This window comes from Pithys albifrons, chromosome 16 (genome assembly GCF_047495875.1).
Source record: "Pithys albifrons albifrons isolate INPA30051 chromosome 16, PitAlb_v1, whole genome shotgun sequence".
Lineage (NCBI taxonomy): Eukaryota > Metazoa > Chordata > Aves > Passeriformes > Thamnophilidae > Pithys > Pithys albifrons.
This window is the reverse complement of record NC_092473.1, coordinates 2,157,728-2,173,035: the sequence shown is the minus strand read 5'-3', so window position 1 is coordinate 2,173,035 and position 15,308 is coordinate 2,157,728. Positions and strand designations below refer to the sequence as shown.

At 45.9% G+C, this 15,308-nt stretch overlaps 1 protein-coding gene across 3 annotated transcripts in view; it reads right to left on the bottom strand.

Annotated features, from left to right (window-relative positions):
• Positions 1-2,166: 2,166 nt before the first annotated feature.
• The window catches only part of CRAMP1 (cramped chromatin regulator homolog 1), a 55,881-nt gene continuing 42,739 nt past the window's right edge, over positions 2,167-15,308 (bottom strand). For all 3 annotated transcript variants that reach the window (XM_071571115.1, XM_071571113.1, XM_071571114.1), the window contains exons 15-21: positions 14,648-14,752; positions 13,864-14,042; positions 12,898-12,972; positions 11,047-11,281; positions 10,601-10,765; positions 9,790-9,935; positions 2,167-6,968 (exon numbers count right to left, since the gene is read on the bottom strand). In XM_071571115.1, coding sequence (XP_071427216.1) covers positions 6,804-6,968; positions 9,790-9,935; positions 10,601-10,765; positions 11,047-11,281; positions 12,898-12,972; positions 13,864-14,042; positions 14,648-14,752 — 1,070 coding nt within the window. In that variant the 3' untranslated portion in view covers positions 2,167-6,803. The remainder of the gene's footprint in view (positions 6,969-9,789; positions 9,936-10,600; positions 10,766-11,046; positions 11,282-12,897; positions 12,973-13,863; positions 14,043-14,647; positions 14,753-15,308) is intronic.

Sequence of the window (15,308 nt, the reverse complement as noted above, 5' to 3'; positions counted from 1 at the left end):
TACACCCTCTATGCCATTTGGTACCGGCCCAAGATTTTGCCCAGTCATTAATATGGAAATTAGAAGGTGTTAACTATAAACTTAAGGCTATAAATGGCTCCTTTTACACAAACAAGTCAGGCAAGTTTTTGCCCAGTATCAACTTGCTTTGCCTCTGTTATGGGTTCACCCAGGTGGGCCTAGATTTGGGCTCTGGAGTTCAGACTAGGCTGAAGCTGTCAGCTGACTTGGGCTGGGCTGAGCCAACAGCTGACCTCTTCTAGCCAGTAAGTTTGTATTCCATACCACATTCCAACATCATCTCCAGGGCAGTAGGAACCAGTGTGGGAGTGGTTAAGGCAGTCGCTTCTCAGCCTCCTCTTGGGAGGACGCACGATGGTGCCCCAGGGGGATGGAGAGGACCAGGCCCACCACTGGCTCACAGGGTACCTCAGGAAAGTAAAATGTGTTGTTCTGGGTCTCTTATTTCTGCTTGAGTTTGTCTCCCTGGGGAATAAGTCTTTTCTTAAGTAATGTGTAGTTAAGACAGTTGAATTTGTGTGTTTGTTAAGAAGTTGAGGTGAGAAACTTGTTGTTGCAGACTTGTGTGAGTGTATATTTGTACTCTCTTCTAATTGTCTCTTTCTTTCTGTGAAAAATATCTGTAGTTTTAGTATAAATGCCATTTGAAGTGGTTTTTTCTTTCCCCTCTCTTTTCCTCCCTTTCCCTGGTGTTAGGAGGGAGGCTTTTCTCTCTGTGCTTGGGAGGGTTGGCAGTTGCTTATCTCAAACCAAGACAGCCTCCAACGTTGTCAATAAACACCTTTGCTGCTAAAAAGACAAAAAGCTTCTTAGCAGTTATTTATTTTGAAGCATTTTTGCTACCACAGGGAAGTGCCCAGGGAGTGCCCACAGCTCTGCAGCTCCAGCACTGGGCACTGCCACGTGAAACTCCTGCAGGACCTGCACCAGGAGGAGCTGGTACAGCTGCCTCTGAAACCCAACATTTCTCACTCCCTGTGATCTTCCAAGTGAACATTTTCAGGTGAAGATTTTATTTCGTGGCTCCACAGCTTTCCCTATACCAAAAAGCATTTAGAGGCATAAATTTATCAGCATACTTGGGTGTTGAAGGATTAAAAACCCCCAACCAAACAAAACCAACAAAAAAGCACCAAAAATATGCACTCTCACCACAACGTCTTGCTTTGTTTAATTTCTTGCTTTGCTAATCACCTGACACAATCCTTGTTTTTAGTCCTAAGTTATTGTCATTGAGGGCAAAATTAGCTAATTTGTGAGAAAAGATTCAGTACCAGCTTTGACTTAAGGTGGAAAAGATTTAAAGGTCTCTCACACTGCCAAAGGCTCATGGCCTGGGGAGGGAAGAAGCTGCACAGAGAGCTCAGACTTGGTCACAGCTCAGTTTCCTCAGTGAACAGGAGGGAGAGGTGAGTCCTCTCTCTGTGGATGGGAAGGAAGCAACAAAATATTGCTGGTAAGGCTTTTGTTGAGCTTTTCATTTCTGAGCAAGAACACACTTGCAGTTTCTCAATGCAATGTTAAAGCTGCCTTTGTGTGTCACAGAGACCAAAATCCTACAGGTGCATGACCCTCTCCAGGCTTCCTGAGGTGAAAGCTGGTTCTGGTGGTGTTTATATAAAACATGATGACCCAAATCCAACATTCACAGCTGAGTTCCTGCTTATCTGAAGCTGGGAATGGATAAAAACCCCAAACCAAACCCCAAGATATACACTAGACTTTTTGTTGTACCTTTTTTTGGTGGTGCTTGGGATTTTTTTTCTTTTCTCTCTTTCTCCCCCTTGTTACTGATGCCCATGGCCCAAGAGAGGCCACTGAGGACATCCAGCCCTCTGCTTTGCCACCTTCCTGACACACACCATGTGCAGACACTACTGAGAACAGAAGCTATAAAGCAAAAAAAGACCAAAACCTCAACCAAAACCTTCTCTGACTGGTGAGAATCATCAAAATTCTGGGATGGAACAGACCAATGGGAGTTATGCACTGATTTCACTGCAAGCAGAATTCCACCTTGGAAAGTTTGGCCTTAGGGATAAATTTTAGCCCCCACCCCAAGGGACAATTATGAAGTAAATAAAGGTTAAATGGAAAAATCTCGGAGGGCATGAAGTGTAAGAACACACTGGACATAAGTTAGACCAAGTATTAGTATGTATTTATGCACAAGAATAAAAACAGCTTTACAAGTTGAATTGGAAATTTAAACAGAGGAAGTTTAACAGCTTTTGTATATTATATTAAATAACCAAAACACCTTTTTCCAAAATTGGTAAAGAATAAATAATATAATTTACAATATGGTACAAAAAATAATCAGTAAGGACAGGCATTCTGCTTTATACATACACTATATAGGTATATTTATAATCTATAAAACAAATTCACATCTCAAACAAGCCAGAAACCTTAGATGATATGGCTTAACTATTATTAAAAGAAACAGCATTAGATTTTGCTGCCAGAACCATAAGCTCTAAAGCAGTTATCATGTTTCAATAATTAATGATAACTTATTGCCGTAGTGCTTGCCAAGGTTTCACTTAGTTAACATTTACAAATTGCTGTGAAATTAAGATTCAAAGGTTTGGAAAGGTTAAAAAAAAGTGCAGTACTTTCCTTATAAATGCATCCGAAGTCTGAATGTAGAAAACAAAACACAACTGAATCTCCACTCTGGGATCTGCAGTGGGTCAATGAGATGTCTCTGTAGGTTCTGTTGCATTCAAGCCATGTAATGCAATTTGGAAATACTGGGGGTGTCAGGAAAAGGCTCAATAATGCCAGATGGAAAAAAATTAGTATTCCTATGCTTAGCAGAGTTAGTGAGGCAGGACAGAATGGATTGTGTGGGTGATCAGGGTGCAAACCCAGCAGTGTGTGCATGCCCTGGGTGGACCAAACCCTGCTGTGCTGACACAGACACTGACCCTCAGTTCTGACTATCAGAACTGCCCTGTGATAGTCACTGAGAGGGGAAAGCCCAGAGCAGGTAATCCCAGACCTGGAGGCTGTTGGTGTCCTCCTGTCCCCTCCACCACCTCACAGTGCCCCTGGAGACAACACTCTCCAACAGCACCTCAGGAACAATCCCACTGGCACTGCAGTGGCATTTGCTTGGATGTTTGCTTAGGCTGACATTGCCCCACATACAGATGGTGTTACTGCTGCTGGAGAAGGTGAAACAATTAGAAGTGAACAAGTTTGTGTGTGTGTATATATGTGTGTGTGTGTCTCTGTGTGTGTGTCTGTGTGTCTGTCTGTGTGTGTATGTGTGTGTGTGTGTGTGTGTCTGTGTGTGTGTCTGTCTGTGTGTGTCTGTGTGTGTGTGTGTCTGTGTGTGTCTGTCTCTGTGTCTGTCTGTGTGTGTGTCTGTGTCTGTGTCTGTGTGTCTGTGTCTGTCTGTGTCTGTGTGTGTGTGTCTGTGTGTGTGTGTCTGTGTGTGTGTGTCTGTGTGTGTGTGTCTGTCTGTGTCTCTGTCTGTGTCTGTGTGTCTGTGTGTGTGTGTCTGTGTGTCTGTGTCTGTGTGTCTGTGTGTGTGTGTGTGTCTGTGTCTGTGTGTCTGTGTGTGTGTGTGTGTCTGTGTGTGTGTGTGTGTGTGTCTGTGTGTGTGTGTCTGTGTGTGTGTGTCTGTGTCTGTGTCTGTGTGTCTGTGTCTCTGTGTGTGTCTGTACACCCTCCATTTTTTGCTTTGTCTCAGGCACAAACTGATGATGACTCTTATTGTAAAACATACACCTAAAATCTAGAGCTGGTCTAACCAGAGATGTGTTTAAGTGGCCTTTCACATAGTAAGGATAAAAAATTCTGCATCAATTCAGAATTACCACAATGATCTCAATTATTTTTAAGTTTTTCTTGTCCTGAAAGGGCTTTATTCTTAAACTGAAGTTTGCAAAGCATTATATATTTCTGAAATCCAATTCTGCTTCATAATGCCAACCTTTAAGGGGCTGATGCCAAACACATTTCTAACCCCAACACTCTGAGTGCACAACCAAGCCCTGTCATTTCCACTCTGTTATTATTACTGGGTGGTCCATGACTACTTGCTGAGGTTCAGGGTACTGAAGTTTTCTACCTCATGGCACCATCAAAAATAGCCCCTTGTGCTGCCTTCATCCTGCAGTGGTGTCCTCACCCCCTGAGTGGCTGAGGCAGGAGCTGACACAGGCAAAACATGGAGTGCTCTGCTCTCCACTCCTGCTGCAGGTGCAGCAACACTGGCCCTTATTCCAGGCAACATCAGAGCCAAACCCAGTGTCACAGCCCCTGCATTACCAGCATCAAGAGGGAAGAAAAGTGTTAGACAAGCTACAAATACATTGGAGACCCTCCCATTGGTCTTGCAATATTTAGAAGTTTAAAAATGAGAGTTCAGATTTTTTTTTATACAGTACTTGATTAGAATGTATCACATTTGCTCCTGCATATTCTGTCAGCCACAGCCACAGTAGGTGCCCTCTGCTTTTGTCCTGCAAATCTAAAGGATTTTTTGAGACAGCATATAGGAAATCACATTAGTAATCTAAGGACCCAAAACCAAGAGAAAACAACCTGGGAAAATCTGGACCAAAATAAAGCTCAACTGTAAGGAAAATTGAAGTTATAGCAGGAATGACTGTTGAGATTAAGGGCTGTCCTCTCCATACCAAGGGGGAATGCTCAGAACAAAACAGGCCCCAGCATTCATTCTTGTGACAGCCTTCAACTTTTCCTATTCCAGATTTATAGGATTTTGTGACAATTGCATCATACAAGGCTCTGTAAGAATAATGAAGGAGAAATAATGACAGAAGGACTCCATATCTACTCAGGATGGCAAGTCAGCCCACAGCTATGAGCTTCTCCATTCTTCCAGGCATGACTGTCCCCTTGCTAGTGACAGGGGTGTGTCTTCCTGCTGGGAACATCCCACTGTGCTCATGCTGGGGGCACACACTGTGTGGCTCCTGTGCCACAGAGCAGTGACCTGGGACGTGTGGCCTTGGAATGTCACCCAAATCTCACCTCTTTCTGAGTGAAACACCAAAGTTGCTCTGGGCCACACAAAAAGTGCATCAGAAAACTTGTTTCATTTTCTCCTAATGACAGAAAACATAAGGCCAACTCCAGAACAGCTAAAAATCATCTACCTAAAGCAGGGTGAAGGGACTGGGCAAAAAGCAAACACAGTCAGTGCATCATGAGCAAGGTTACAAGAGACTCCCAGTCAAAGAAATGCCTTGTACAAGTAGCTAAAGGCAGGCAGAACTACATCCACCAAGTATAGTGCAAGTTGGGAAATGAACCCCTGATAACAGCCTAAGGGATGGAGAAGGTTTGTTTATTTACTAGTAATACAAAGTTGAGGTTTATAGAGGAGCAGCCCCTTGGGTAAGTTCAGAGCTACTCAAGCCAACCAAGGGACATCTTCTAACTGGAGAAGCAGAGAAGTGCTTAAGAAAGGGGCACAACAAAAGGGTATTTTTGCTCAGGACTGGCAGGAAAGGAAATAGGAAAAGTCTCCTGAGTTATAAAGATAGAATTGAATGGACAACCAGCTCTCCAGAAAATAACACTGAACCCACTAAAATCAGGATCTGGGTCTTTCATACAGTAAAACACAGCATTGAATGCATAGGGATTTCAGAGAGGGAGTGCCAGACCCACTCATGCCTGGGAGTGACTGTAATGAAGAATGATGTCCAGAGGTACTGCAGAGCACCTGGAATTCACAGAACAAGGAGGAAATAAGGAAGGACTAAGGGATTTAAGCTAGGACTTGACACCTCTCCTCTTGATGACACAAAACTGATCTCAACCACTTTAGCATTAACCTAGTCTTTGTTCCTACACATTACAGTATTCTTTCTTATTTCCTTCCCAGGTAAATCCATAGTTTTTGTGAAGAAAGATGGCAATATTTACAGGTTTCCAGCAAAGCCAAGACTAATTATGACACAACTCTCCTAGTGTAAGCTCTTTTGCAGTGTTTCCCGACCTAAAATGCAACTGTTCTTCAGGGAAAGCAATAAAACCCTCTCCCCACTCACAGTGTGAACTGTGCAATGTGCTGAAGAATCTCAGAGGTGAAGAACATGAATGGAGTCAGGGTGATGGTGACTGTGATGTGATGGGGTTTAGGAACAGAGGATCCATGCAGTGTGGGAGGAGGGTGCCCCAGAGCTCTCCTACCAAACAAGCCTAGAGTGAGCCCAGCTGGAATGGTCCAACAGCCAAACAGCCAAAGGAACAGAACGGTCTGTAGGAACAGCATCGAGGAGTGGCAGTGCCCTGGGCAGAGTGCAAGAACTTCAGTTTGACTGACTGATAACAAGAGTGCCAACTAGTACATCTTGAGATGCACAATGGTTCCCCTACCCACCCCTACCCTTCACCCTCCACAGCTTCCACGTGGATGTGGGAGCCTGTGGCATTTTGATCACGACACAAACAATAATTCCTGTAGGGCAGCTCGTGGCAATCCCTTCCCTTCGAGCTGCCTGCTTAGGCCATTCCAAAACACAAGTCCAGGACTGTCCCACAAACCTGCTACGTTGCATCACTGATGCAGGGACACATCATTTCCTGCAACGTTATTCCATGTTTTGTTGTTCCCCACATATTGCACATTCCAGGACTTGCAAGTGCTTCTTCAGACCTTGGAAGCCAATGCTTCTCTGGTAGAAAGAAGCACACAGGACAGGGACAACTGGGCCTCAGCTGCTGCTCTCCAACCTGCCCTCAGCAAGCTCCAGCTTAGCCAAACAGTCTGCACCAGCCTGCTGGTCACACCCTCACTGAGAGAGATCCCCAATGGGGGGGCCACCACCTCCTCCATCAAACAGGACCTCCCTGCGAGTGGGCTCAGGGATCGACAGCTCCTGGGCAAGGTCGTTGAACCGAGAGATGTAATCTATGCTGTTCTCATTCATCATGCAGGCCAGCTGGGAATCCACCACCTGGAAGAGACAGGAGAGAAGAGGAGACCTACAAGTCAGTGGGAATTTCAGAGTATCACAGAATCGTTGAGTTTGGAAGGGACATCTTGAGAGCATTTTACCCAACCACCTCACTTGAGAACAGGCTGCCCTGGATGTTGTTGGGCAGGTGCTGAATTACCCCCATGAATGAAGAAGCCACAACTCTCAGGATACTCTGTTTCTGTGTTTCACTACCTTACAATAGTTTTCTTGTGTTCAGGAAGAATTTTACCTGCTGCCTCTTGTCCTGAGAAGAGTCTGCTCCCCTCAGCTCCATTCCCAGCCTCTCCTCATATGGAAGATACACTTCATCTCACTTGAGCTGAGTTAGAGAACAGCTCTTACCCACACCAAAATGGAAGCTTCTAAAAAACCCAACCACCTATAGTCTCAGTGGACCTCACCTGCCCCAATTTAGCATTAAGGTGCACAGGTAGATGCTCTAAAGATATTACTTCTAACCTAATAACTGTGTTTGTAAATAGCCTTGACTCTTCAGGACATTTAAAAGTAATTCAGAATTCTCCCACCACTAAAGCCATTTTAAATACCTGCCTTCCCTGAAGCCCCACACAAACCCACCTCTCCCACAACTACTCTGGTGTACCTACCACAGGGGCTTACCCCATTTTCTTCTAAAGGCAGTTGGGAATATCAAGGGCTGCAGTATCTGTTCAGGGTCTGAAGCTGCCAAGGACACACTAAACCAGCACGAGCTTGATGCAGCTCCTGGTTACAACATCTGCACAGAACCTCCTTATCCAAATCCAAAGGGCAAGGGAGGAATTGCATGTTCCTTCCACAAGGGCAAGTCCCCAGGAAGTTACAAAATATGTGATGTTGCACTGAGGTAATGACTGTAAACTGTAGGATATTGAGACTGGAAGGGACCTGAAGAGCTCTCCAGTTCAACCTCCTGCTCCAAGCAGGGTCACCTTGGAGGACAGACCATCTCACTCAGGGCTTTGTCAGTGTGAGTCCTGGAAAGCTCTGGAGACAGACATGGCACAACATCTTCAGGCAACCTGTTTCCCTGCCTATCCTCAGGGTGAAGAAGTTGTTCTTTAGATGTACTCAGAACCTTTTTCAATTCAGCTTTTGCTTGTTCCTCCCACCCCTCCGTAAAGGGCCTGGCTACTCCTGCTACCTCACTGCAAGTGCTGGCAGCAGTTGGGTCCCTCCCAGCCCAAAGCCAGGCTGAATAAGGCTACACATCACCCTTTCCTCCCAGACAGGTGCTTTGACCCCCTGATCATCCTGGTGAGCCTCTGATGAACCTGGAGCAGTTTATCTCTCTCTCTCTCTCTCTCCCCTATACTGGGTGCTCTAAACTCATCACAATATTCTGGACATGGTGTCCGTGATGGTTTGATCCAGGCTTTCCCTGGTAACCAGGTGTAACCAGGGAGGGGCTTGTCTCCCAGGTATTCCTCACCCATTCTTTCCCCTCCCACGGGACAAGGGAGGATATGAGACAGGGAGATAGGAAGTGTTGCTCTTGAGTTTCCAGCGAGGGTTGGGAGCAAGGGGGTTTTGCTGCTCTCAGTCCCTTATCAGAGCCACGCAGAGGATTAGAGAAAAGACGTGAGTGAGAGGGCATGAGAGAGAGGGCTGGCTTTCTTCTGAGAGTGGTTGGTGGGATTGTATTGTACTGGTTTACTTGGAGGATGGGTGGGGGTGTTTGTTACCCATTGCTTTTGTTTTGTCTCTTTGATGCCCCTGTTTCCCCCTTCTCTTTTCCCTTCCTTTTCCCTTTTCCCATTGTGGGTGCAGATTGTATACATATAACTGTAAACATTTAGAAATATACATATATATCTATCCTGACTTAACTCAGTTTCTATCAAGTTTTTTTCCCCCTTTTTCCTTTTCCCTGCTTTGAGGAAGGGAGGGAGAAGGAGAGGCAGATCGGGGCTGGGAAACCAAAACGAAACCAAGACAGTGTCACAGCAGGCAGATCAGACTCTGCTGCTCTACACCACAGAGTGGGTTAATCAGCATGTTGTTCAATATCCTGCTCCTGCTGGAGCAGCTCAGGACACCACTGGCCATCTTGGGTGCCACAGATGCCCTGGCTCACACTCAGCTTGTGTCAACCAGCACCCCCAAGTGCAGCAGAGCTGCTCCCCAAAACTCCCCAGCTGATGTTGCTGTGGAGTTATTCCTTTGCAGGACAGGACCTTGCATTGTCCACAATGTTCCTGCACCTCACTCTTCCTGTCTGTCCCTCTGGAAGGGAGCTCTGTTCTCAGGCATGTCACAGCCTTAATAACTGCTGGGCTTCACTCTACCCCTTCAAGAGTTCAAAGCAGAGGGACAGCTCTGCCAACACAGACAGTAAGTCAGCAGCACAGGACCTTCTGCCATTCCTCTCAGGTAACTTTGTATTAGGCATCTCCTGCTTCTTCCTTCTGGCCCTATTTATCTTTTCCCACCAGCCCTCCAACTGTGTTCCAGCTGTATCATTATTAACCTTTCTCTCATTTTCAGTACTTTCAGTTCCTGCTCTACAAAGCTGGACACAAAACAGGAATAAATCTCTCTCTGTACAAAGATGTGTCAGCAGGTGAACATGACCTCCCCCAGCAAAGGGAACCTCACAGCAGCTTCTCACACCAGCTCTGGGGCCGAGGACCCTCAGGTCATTTTACACCTTTCTGTTATGAGTGTAATGCCCTTTTACTGGGCTGGAGCAGAGGTGTCAGAGCCCCTTGGCCTCAGAGGTATCTGGAGGGTGTGATGGGCAGCCCCCATAGCTGCACTGAGAGGAGGAGGCTCAGGGTGCAGGTTGGTGACAAACCTCTGCCACGTCTGCCAGAGACCGTGACACGAAGGAGTCCCTCGAGTTCCCATCCAGCAGGCTGGGGCCCAGCAAGGAGGTGCCACTGGTGTTCCCAACAGGAGTGGGCAGCATTTTGCGTCCCTTCTCCGGAGAGATGAAACTCGCTGCAAAGAACAGGCACAGCAGTCAGACACCACAGTGAGTGTTTGCAGCTGGGAGGATACAGAGGAGGACAAGGAGGCAGGAAATGGAGGACAGATATGCATTTCTTCCATCTCTTAAAAATTATGTGTTACCAGCATCAGCACACACACACTACAGTGTGCAGTAATCAGCACACTGCCGGGAGTATGGACACTCATTACATGAAATGTGAATTAAAAAAACCTCAAAACAACCAAACCACAACCAAACCCAGTGACCTCATGGCTTTGAGACAGTGCTCGCCAAGCACACACCAAAATCTACTTCTCCAGCAGCTAAGCCAAGGGCATCTTTTCATTTTGGCACAACAGCCCAAATGTTTCCCCCAAATTGATGAGTCAGGGCTCCAACCAGACTACAAAGGGCTGCCCAGGAATTACTTGTCCCAAGGTTTGGGCCAAAATCTAGCAACGGGATCTGTTCAGGAGCAGACTTGTGCAGAGAAAGAAAATGTATTCAGGGCAACACTGGAAATGAAAGCAAGAAGTAATGGAATAATTCTACAAACATTTAACCGGGTTTACAATTTCCCAAAGGAATCACTCCTGATAAAAAGTGGGTTGTTTTGGTTTTTTTTTAAACAGAAAAGCACTTTTGGGGCACTTCTCTGCATCTGGACACTTACAGAACAAGCTGCTGAGGGAGGAGTCTGTGGAGTCATTGGGGTACCACTGGGGATCGTGGCTGGGAGATGCAATCCAGTTCTGCTGAGGACTACTGGATGGGGACGGAAGACTTTTGGAACTGTCACTGCCATTCAGCTTTGCAGGAGACAGAGAAACACCTTCACCTGTAAGCCAATGTCACTGATTCATTCAACTGTTGTTTAGAAAGGAAACAAAACCTCAAACAACAACAACAACCACCCCCCACCTGTATGTGCTAGAAAATAAAAGCCAGGCACAGAAATTTATTTCCAAACAGATATTTTAAAAAATATTTTAAAAATCACAAAAACCCACAACCCAAGAACTGCTTTCTGGAAAAGCTTCTGCTGACATGTAACATGAGAGGGATTAGGGATTTGGGATTTGGAATTGATAGGCAGACTTTAGCTAAGCTCAGACTTACTGTACTGGCCAGAGCTGATGGCTATTTCAATGATGGAATCACTGATCTGAGTGGCAGGTTCCCCTTGGGAGAGCACATCTTCAGGTGGCCCAGGCAGGGAAATATCCAAGAGAGCAGAAACATTGGGAGGAGAGAGCCGGGTACTGGAAGCTTCTGAGGAGGGAAGTGGAGGGGTGGACAGACCATTCTGGAGAGGAGTCTTGGCCAGTTCTGGCAGAGAAAGGACTGATGTGCCCTGTTACAAGACACAGAGTTAACTCTTCCTAGATTTATGAAGAATTTGGAATCTAAAAAGCAACAGCTTAGCTCCTGAGTATCAGATTAAAACCAGACTTTAAGGAAAAAAAATCCAGTAGATTATATTCCTAAAATTAGAGGAATATATTATTTATATAATAAATTTGTATTATTTTAATGAAAAATATCTGTAACCATATACAAATATGGTTCAGCCCATATCCTGCCAAATCATCTGAAAAAATACAGGTTTGTAACATTCCAAAGAATATTTAAACCAGCCTACTCAACAGAAACAAGCACCTTGATATAATCATAAAATTAACATAATTTTGATGAATCTGCAGGAGTGTTCCTAAGAAATACATATTAATTTGCCTTGATGTAAGCAAAACACCTGTAATTGCTTGAAGAGTATACAGATACTTCAGACTGGTAACTCACTTTTTGCTCACTCTTTACAGCTAGTCTTTCTAAAACTCAACTGATCTTTAAGGAGTCTCATTACCTCATTGTAGAACTGTAATATTTTTTTCTGATGTAGTGTATACTCAGCTGTCCTGAGAGCCAGAACTAGAACCCAAGGCCCCATCACCACAATAAATGTCTCACAGCTTCATTGTCTGATTTCTGTGCTATAAAAATTTTTCCTCTCCTTTATGATCAAACTAATTTGATCTTTTTCACATGCAAGTGTCACAGGGAGGGTGGAAAGTTTTTCCACTGAAAAAAGAACAGTCTGTACTCTGAGCCTTCAAGAATCCAGCACTGGGTTCTGTTCTGGCTCCCACTGAGAGAGGTTGGGGACAGGATGGGAACATTCCCAACATTCCCACAACTTCAGTGCTGCCACAGTCTGTGTCTTACTGGATCCAGCACAAAGAACAGAGATTTTCTGGAGAGGATGCATTGCAATCAGGCTTTTAGTTTTAATATTCCTCCTTCAGTGACATCCAGGCAGCAGCACTGCCAGCTGCTGACATCTGTCCTTGTGATGTCTAAAATACACATGTAAGTAGAGCAGAGTTATTATCAACTCCCCCACTCCATCAAGAGATCTGTAAAGCCTGTTTGTCCTTCCCAGGCCAGGCACTGTCAGCTTCACTGTGATTCTGGGGAGCAGCACCCACACAGATGGAACCAGCTTTCCTGAATTCCTTTAAATTTCTTCAGATTTCATTCCCACACACAGTACGAGTGGTGCACAACCACTTGGGAACAGGGTTTAGAGGAGCAACAGCAGTGCTGTTGTCTCAGATCACAGAATCATTGAATGGATTGGGTTGGAAAAGACCTCCAAGATCATCAAGTCCAACCCTTGGTCCAACTCCAGTCCCTTTACCAGATCATGGCACTCAGTGCCACGGCCAAGCTCAGCTGAAAAACCTCCAGGGATGGGGAATCCACCCCCTCTCTGGGCAGCCCATTCCAATCCCTGAGCACTCTCTCTGCGAAGAATTTCTTTCTGATCTCCAATTTCCCCTGGCAGAGCTTGAGCCCATCGTGCCCCCTTGTCCTATTGCTGAGTGCCTGGGAGAAGAGACCAATCCCCACAACCAACCAAGAGAGAGACCAACCCACCCCACAGCACTGCTCCTTCAGCACACCCTGTACCTGGAAGCCATCAGGAACCGCCTCCTGCTCCGGCCGTGACGGCAGATCCAGGAATGGCACTCGGCACGTGGAGCCCTGGAACACACAGACACCATGAGAGGGGCTGAGCCCTGGAACACACAGACACCATGAGAGGGGCTGAGCCCTGGAACACACAGACACCATGAGAGGGGCTGAGCCCTGAGCCCTGGAACACACAGACACCATGAGAGAGGCTGAGCCCTGAGCCCTGGAACACACAGACACCATGAGGGGGACCTGAGCCTTGAACACACAGACACCATGAGAGGGGCTGAGCCCTGGAACACACAGACACCATGAGAGGGGCTGAGCCCTGGAACACACAGACACCATGAGAGGGGCTGAGCCCTGGAACACACAGACACCATGAGAGGGGCTGAGCCCTGGAACACACAGACACCATGAGAGGGGCTGAGCCCTGGAACACACAGACACCATGAGAGGGGCTGAGCCTTGGAACACACAGACACCATTGTGAGAGAATCCTCTCTACACATCTCATGTCTTTCAAAAGTGTCCATCAACTCCCTGAGGACAGTGATGAGGAGTGACACAGACTAACATGTATCTTGGTCTCAATGAAAGAACAGCAAGGAGAAATCACAGTTTCCATTCCAAATACACCCCTAAAAGTCCAATTTTTGCACCAGATTTCCTGTCTATTGAAATGCCACCTTTTCTTTGTGAAGCCAGATTTCTGGATGGCCAAGTTCAACACTCACAACTGCAAGCTATTTGACAGGATGGAAATCTGTTCAGTGAGATGATGGTTTGATCCCTAACCCCCAAACACACACTACACAACACAGACTGGTTTGCCATGACAGCAGTGTCAACCCCCAAGCCCCAGGAGAAAGCTTACAGAGGAGTCACAATAATACAGCCTTTTTACACAATGAAAGAGCATTTAAGCACTGGAAAAAAGCTCATTTAAGAGCCTCTGACCTCCACAGTGGTGATGGAGCTTCCATTCTGATGTGCCACTGCTGGCTCCTGCCCTGCCACCACCGCGGGCACTGCGTCGGGTGACAACGGAGACACCCCTGGCAACCCATCAGCATCCAGGACAGGCATGGGGCTCCCAGGGATAATGCCAGCACTTTTAGCTGCCAAGTCAATAGCACCTTGTGTGAAACAAGAAACCAAAACCACATTACAAGCCTTTTCCTCACTTTGCTGTAATTCTCTAAAAGATGTTTTTAAAATGACCCAAAGCTCAACCCACCTAAAAAGCTGCAGCACTCGCTCAGCTGGGTCAGCTGCTTTTTAGCTAAAAGGTTTAACTGTCCTGCCCTGTTCCAATCTGTTACCACGTATATCAAAATGGTTGAGAAACATCCCAGTTCTCCCCACCCTTTCCTCCTAATTTTTCTTTTCTGTCCTGCAAATTGATAAGTATTTTCTTGTGCAGTTTCTAGAAGTTCCCTGTGAGTTACTCGAGGGGCTCTAGAAACAACAGGGCCTTATTTTGTTATCTCACCTCTACAGCCATATAGACTCAATTAAAAAAACTCAAGTTGTTACAAGGGTCAACCTCACCTGGATCCTTTAAAATCCACTTCAAAGACCTGAATGTGTTTCCACCCCAAAGAATCCTCTAGGTAGAATATAGAGGCAGACTTTTCACCTCACTAATTATTCTAACTATGGGACCCACTCTCTGTTGTGAGACAGCAACTGCCTGGGGGACACCAGCATGGCTTTTATTGCAGAACTTGGAAGGACTTACTAGACAGATGGTTGGCAGACTGTGTTGGAAGAACTTTGGGCACAATTGGACGAGAAACAGCAGCTTTAGTCAGTGAGGACTGGATTGGCCGAAAGGAACCTCTCCCTGGGGGGAAGGATTAACAGCTCTGAGGCAAATGGAAGCTAACACCTTTATTAAAGCAGAGCACAACACAGTTCAATGGAAGCAAATACACTCCAAGCAGCAGCAAGCCCCAGGAATGCAAGTGACAGAGATGATGGAAAAGAGCTGAAAGAGTGGTGTGAGAACAGCAGTGCCTTGCACAGACACAACACCAAGTGCTGCTGGGGCTGCTCTCACACTGCCAGTGAACACAACCCTTAAGGTCTCATGCTGGCTTTGATGGGGGATCACCTGTATTGCCACACCTGTACTCAGAGTGTCCCAGCACAAAAGGACACATGGGCAGTGGATTGAAATGTATGAAATTCAGACAGTACCTCAGGTACTAGAGAAACTTCAATACAAAATCTAGACAGATGATTACACACTATGGAACAAAATTTCCCATCTAAGTATTTTGTTCCAAATTTTGTCTCCCTGGTGAGAATTCCTTGCTCTTCCCTATCTTCAGTACTGGGACATGGATGAAAAAATTTCTATCACAAGCATGATTTGCTTAACAGTGATCCAGGAGAAC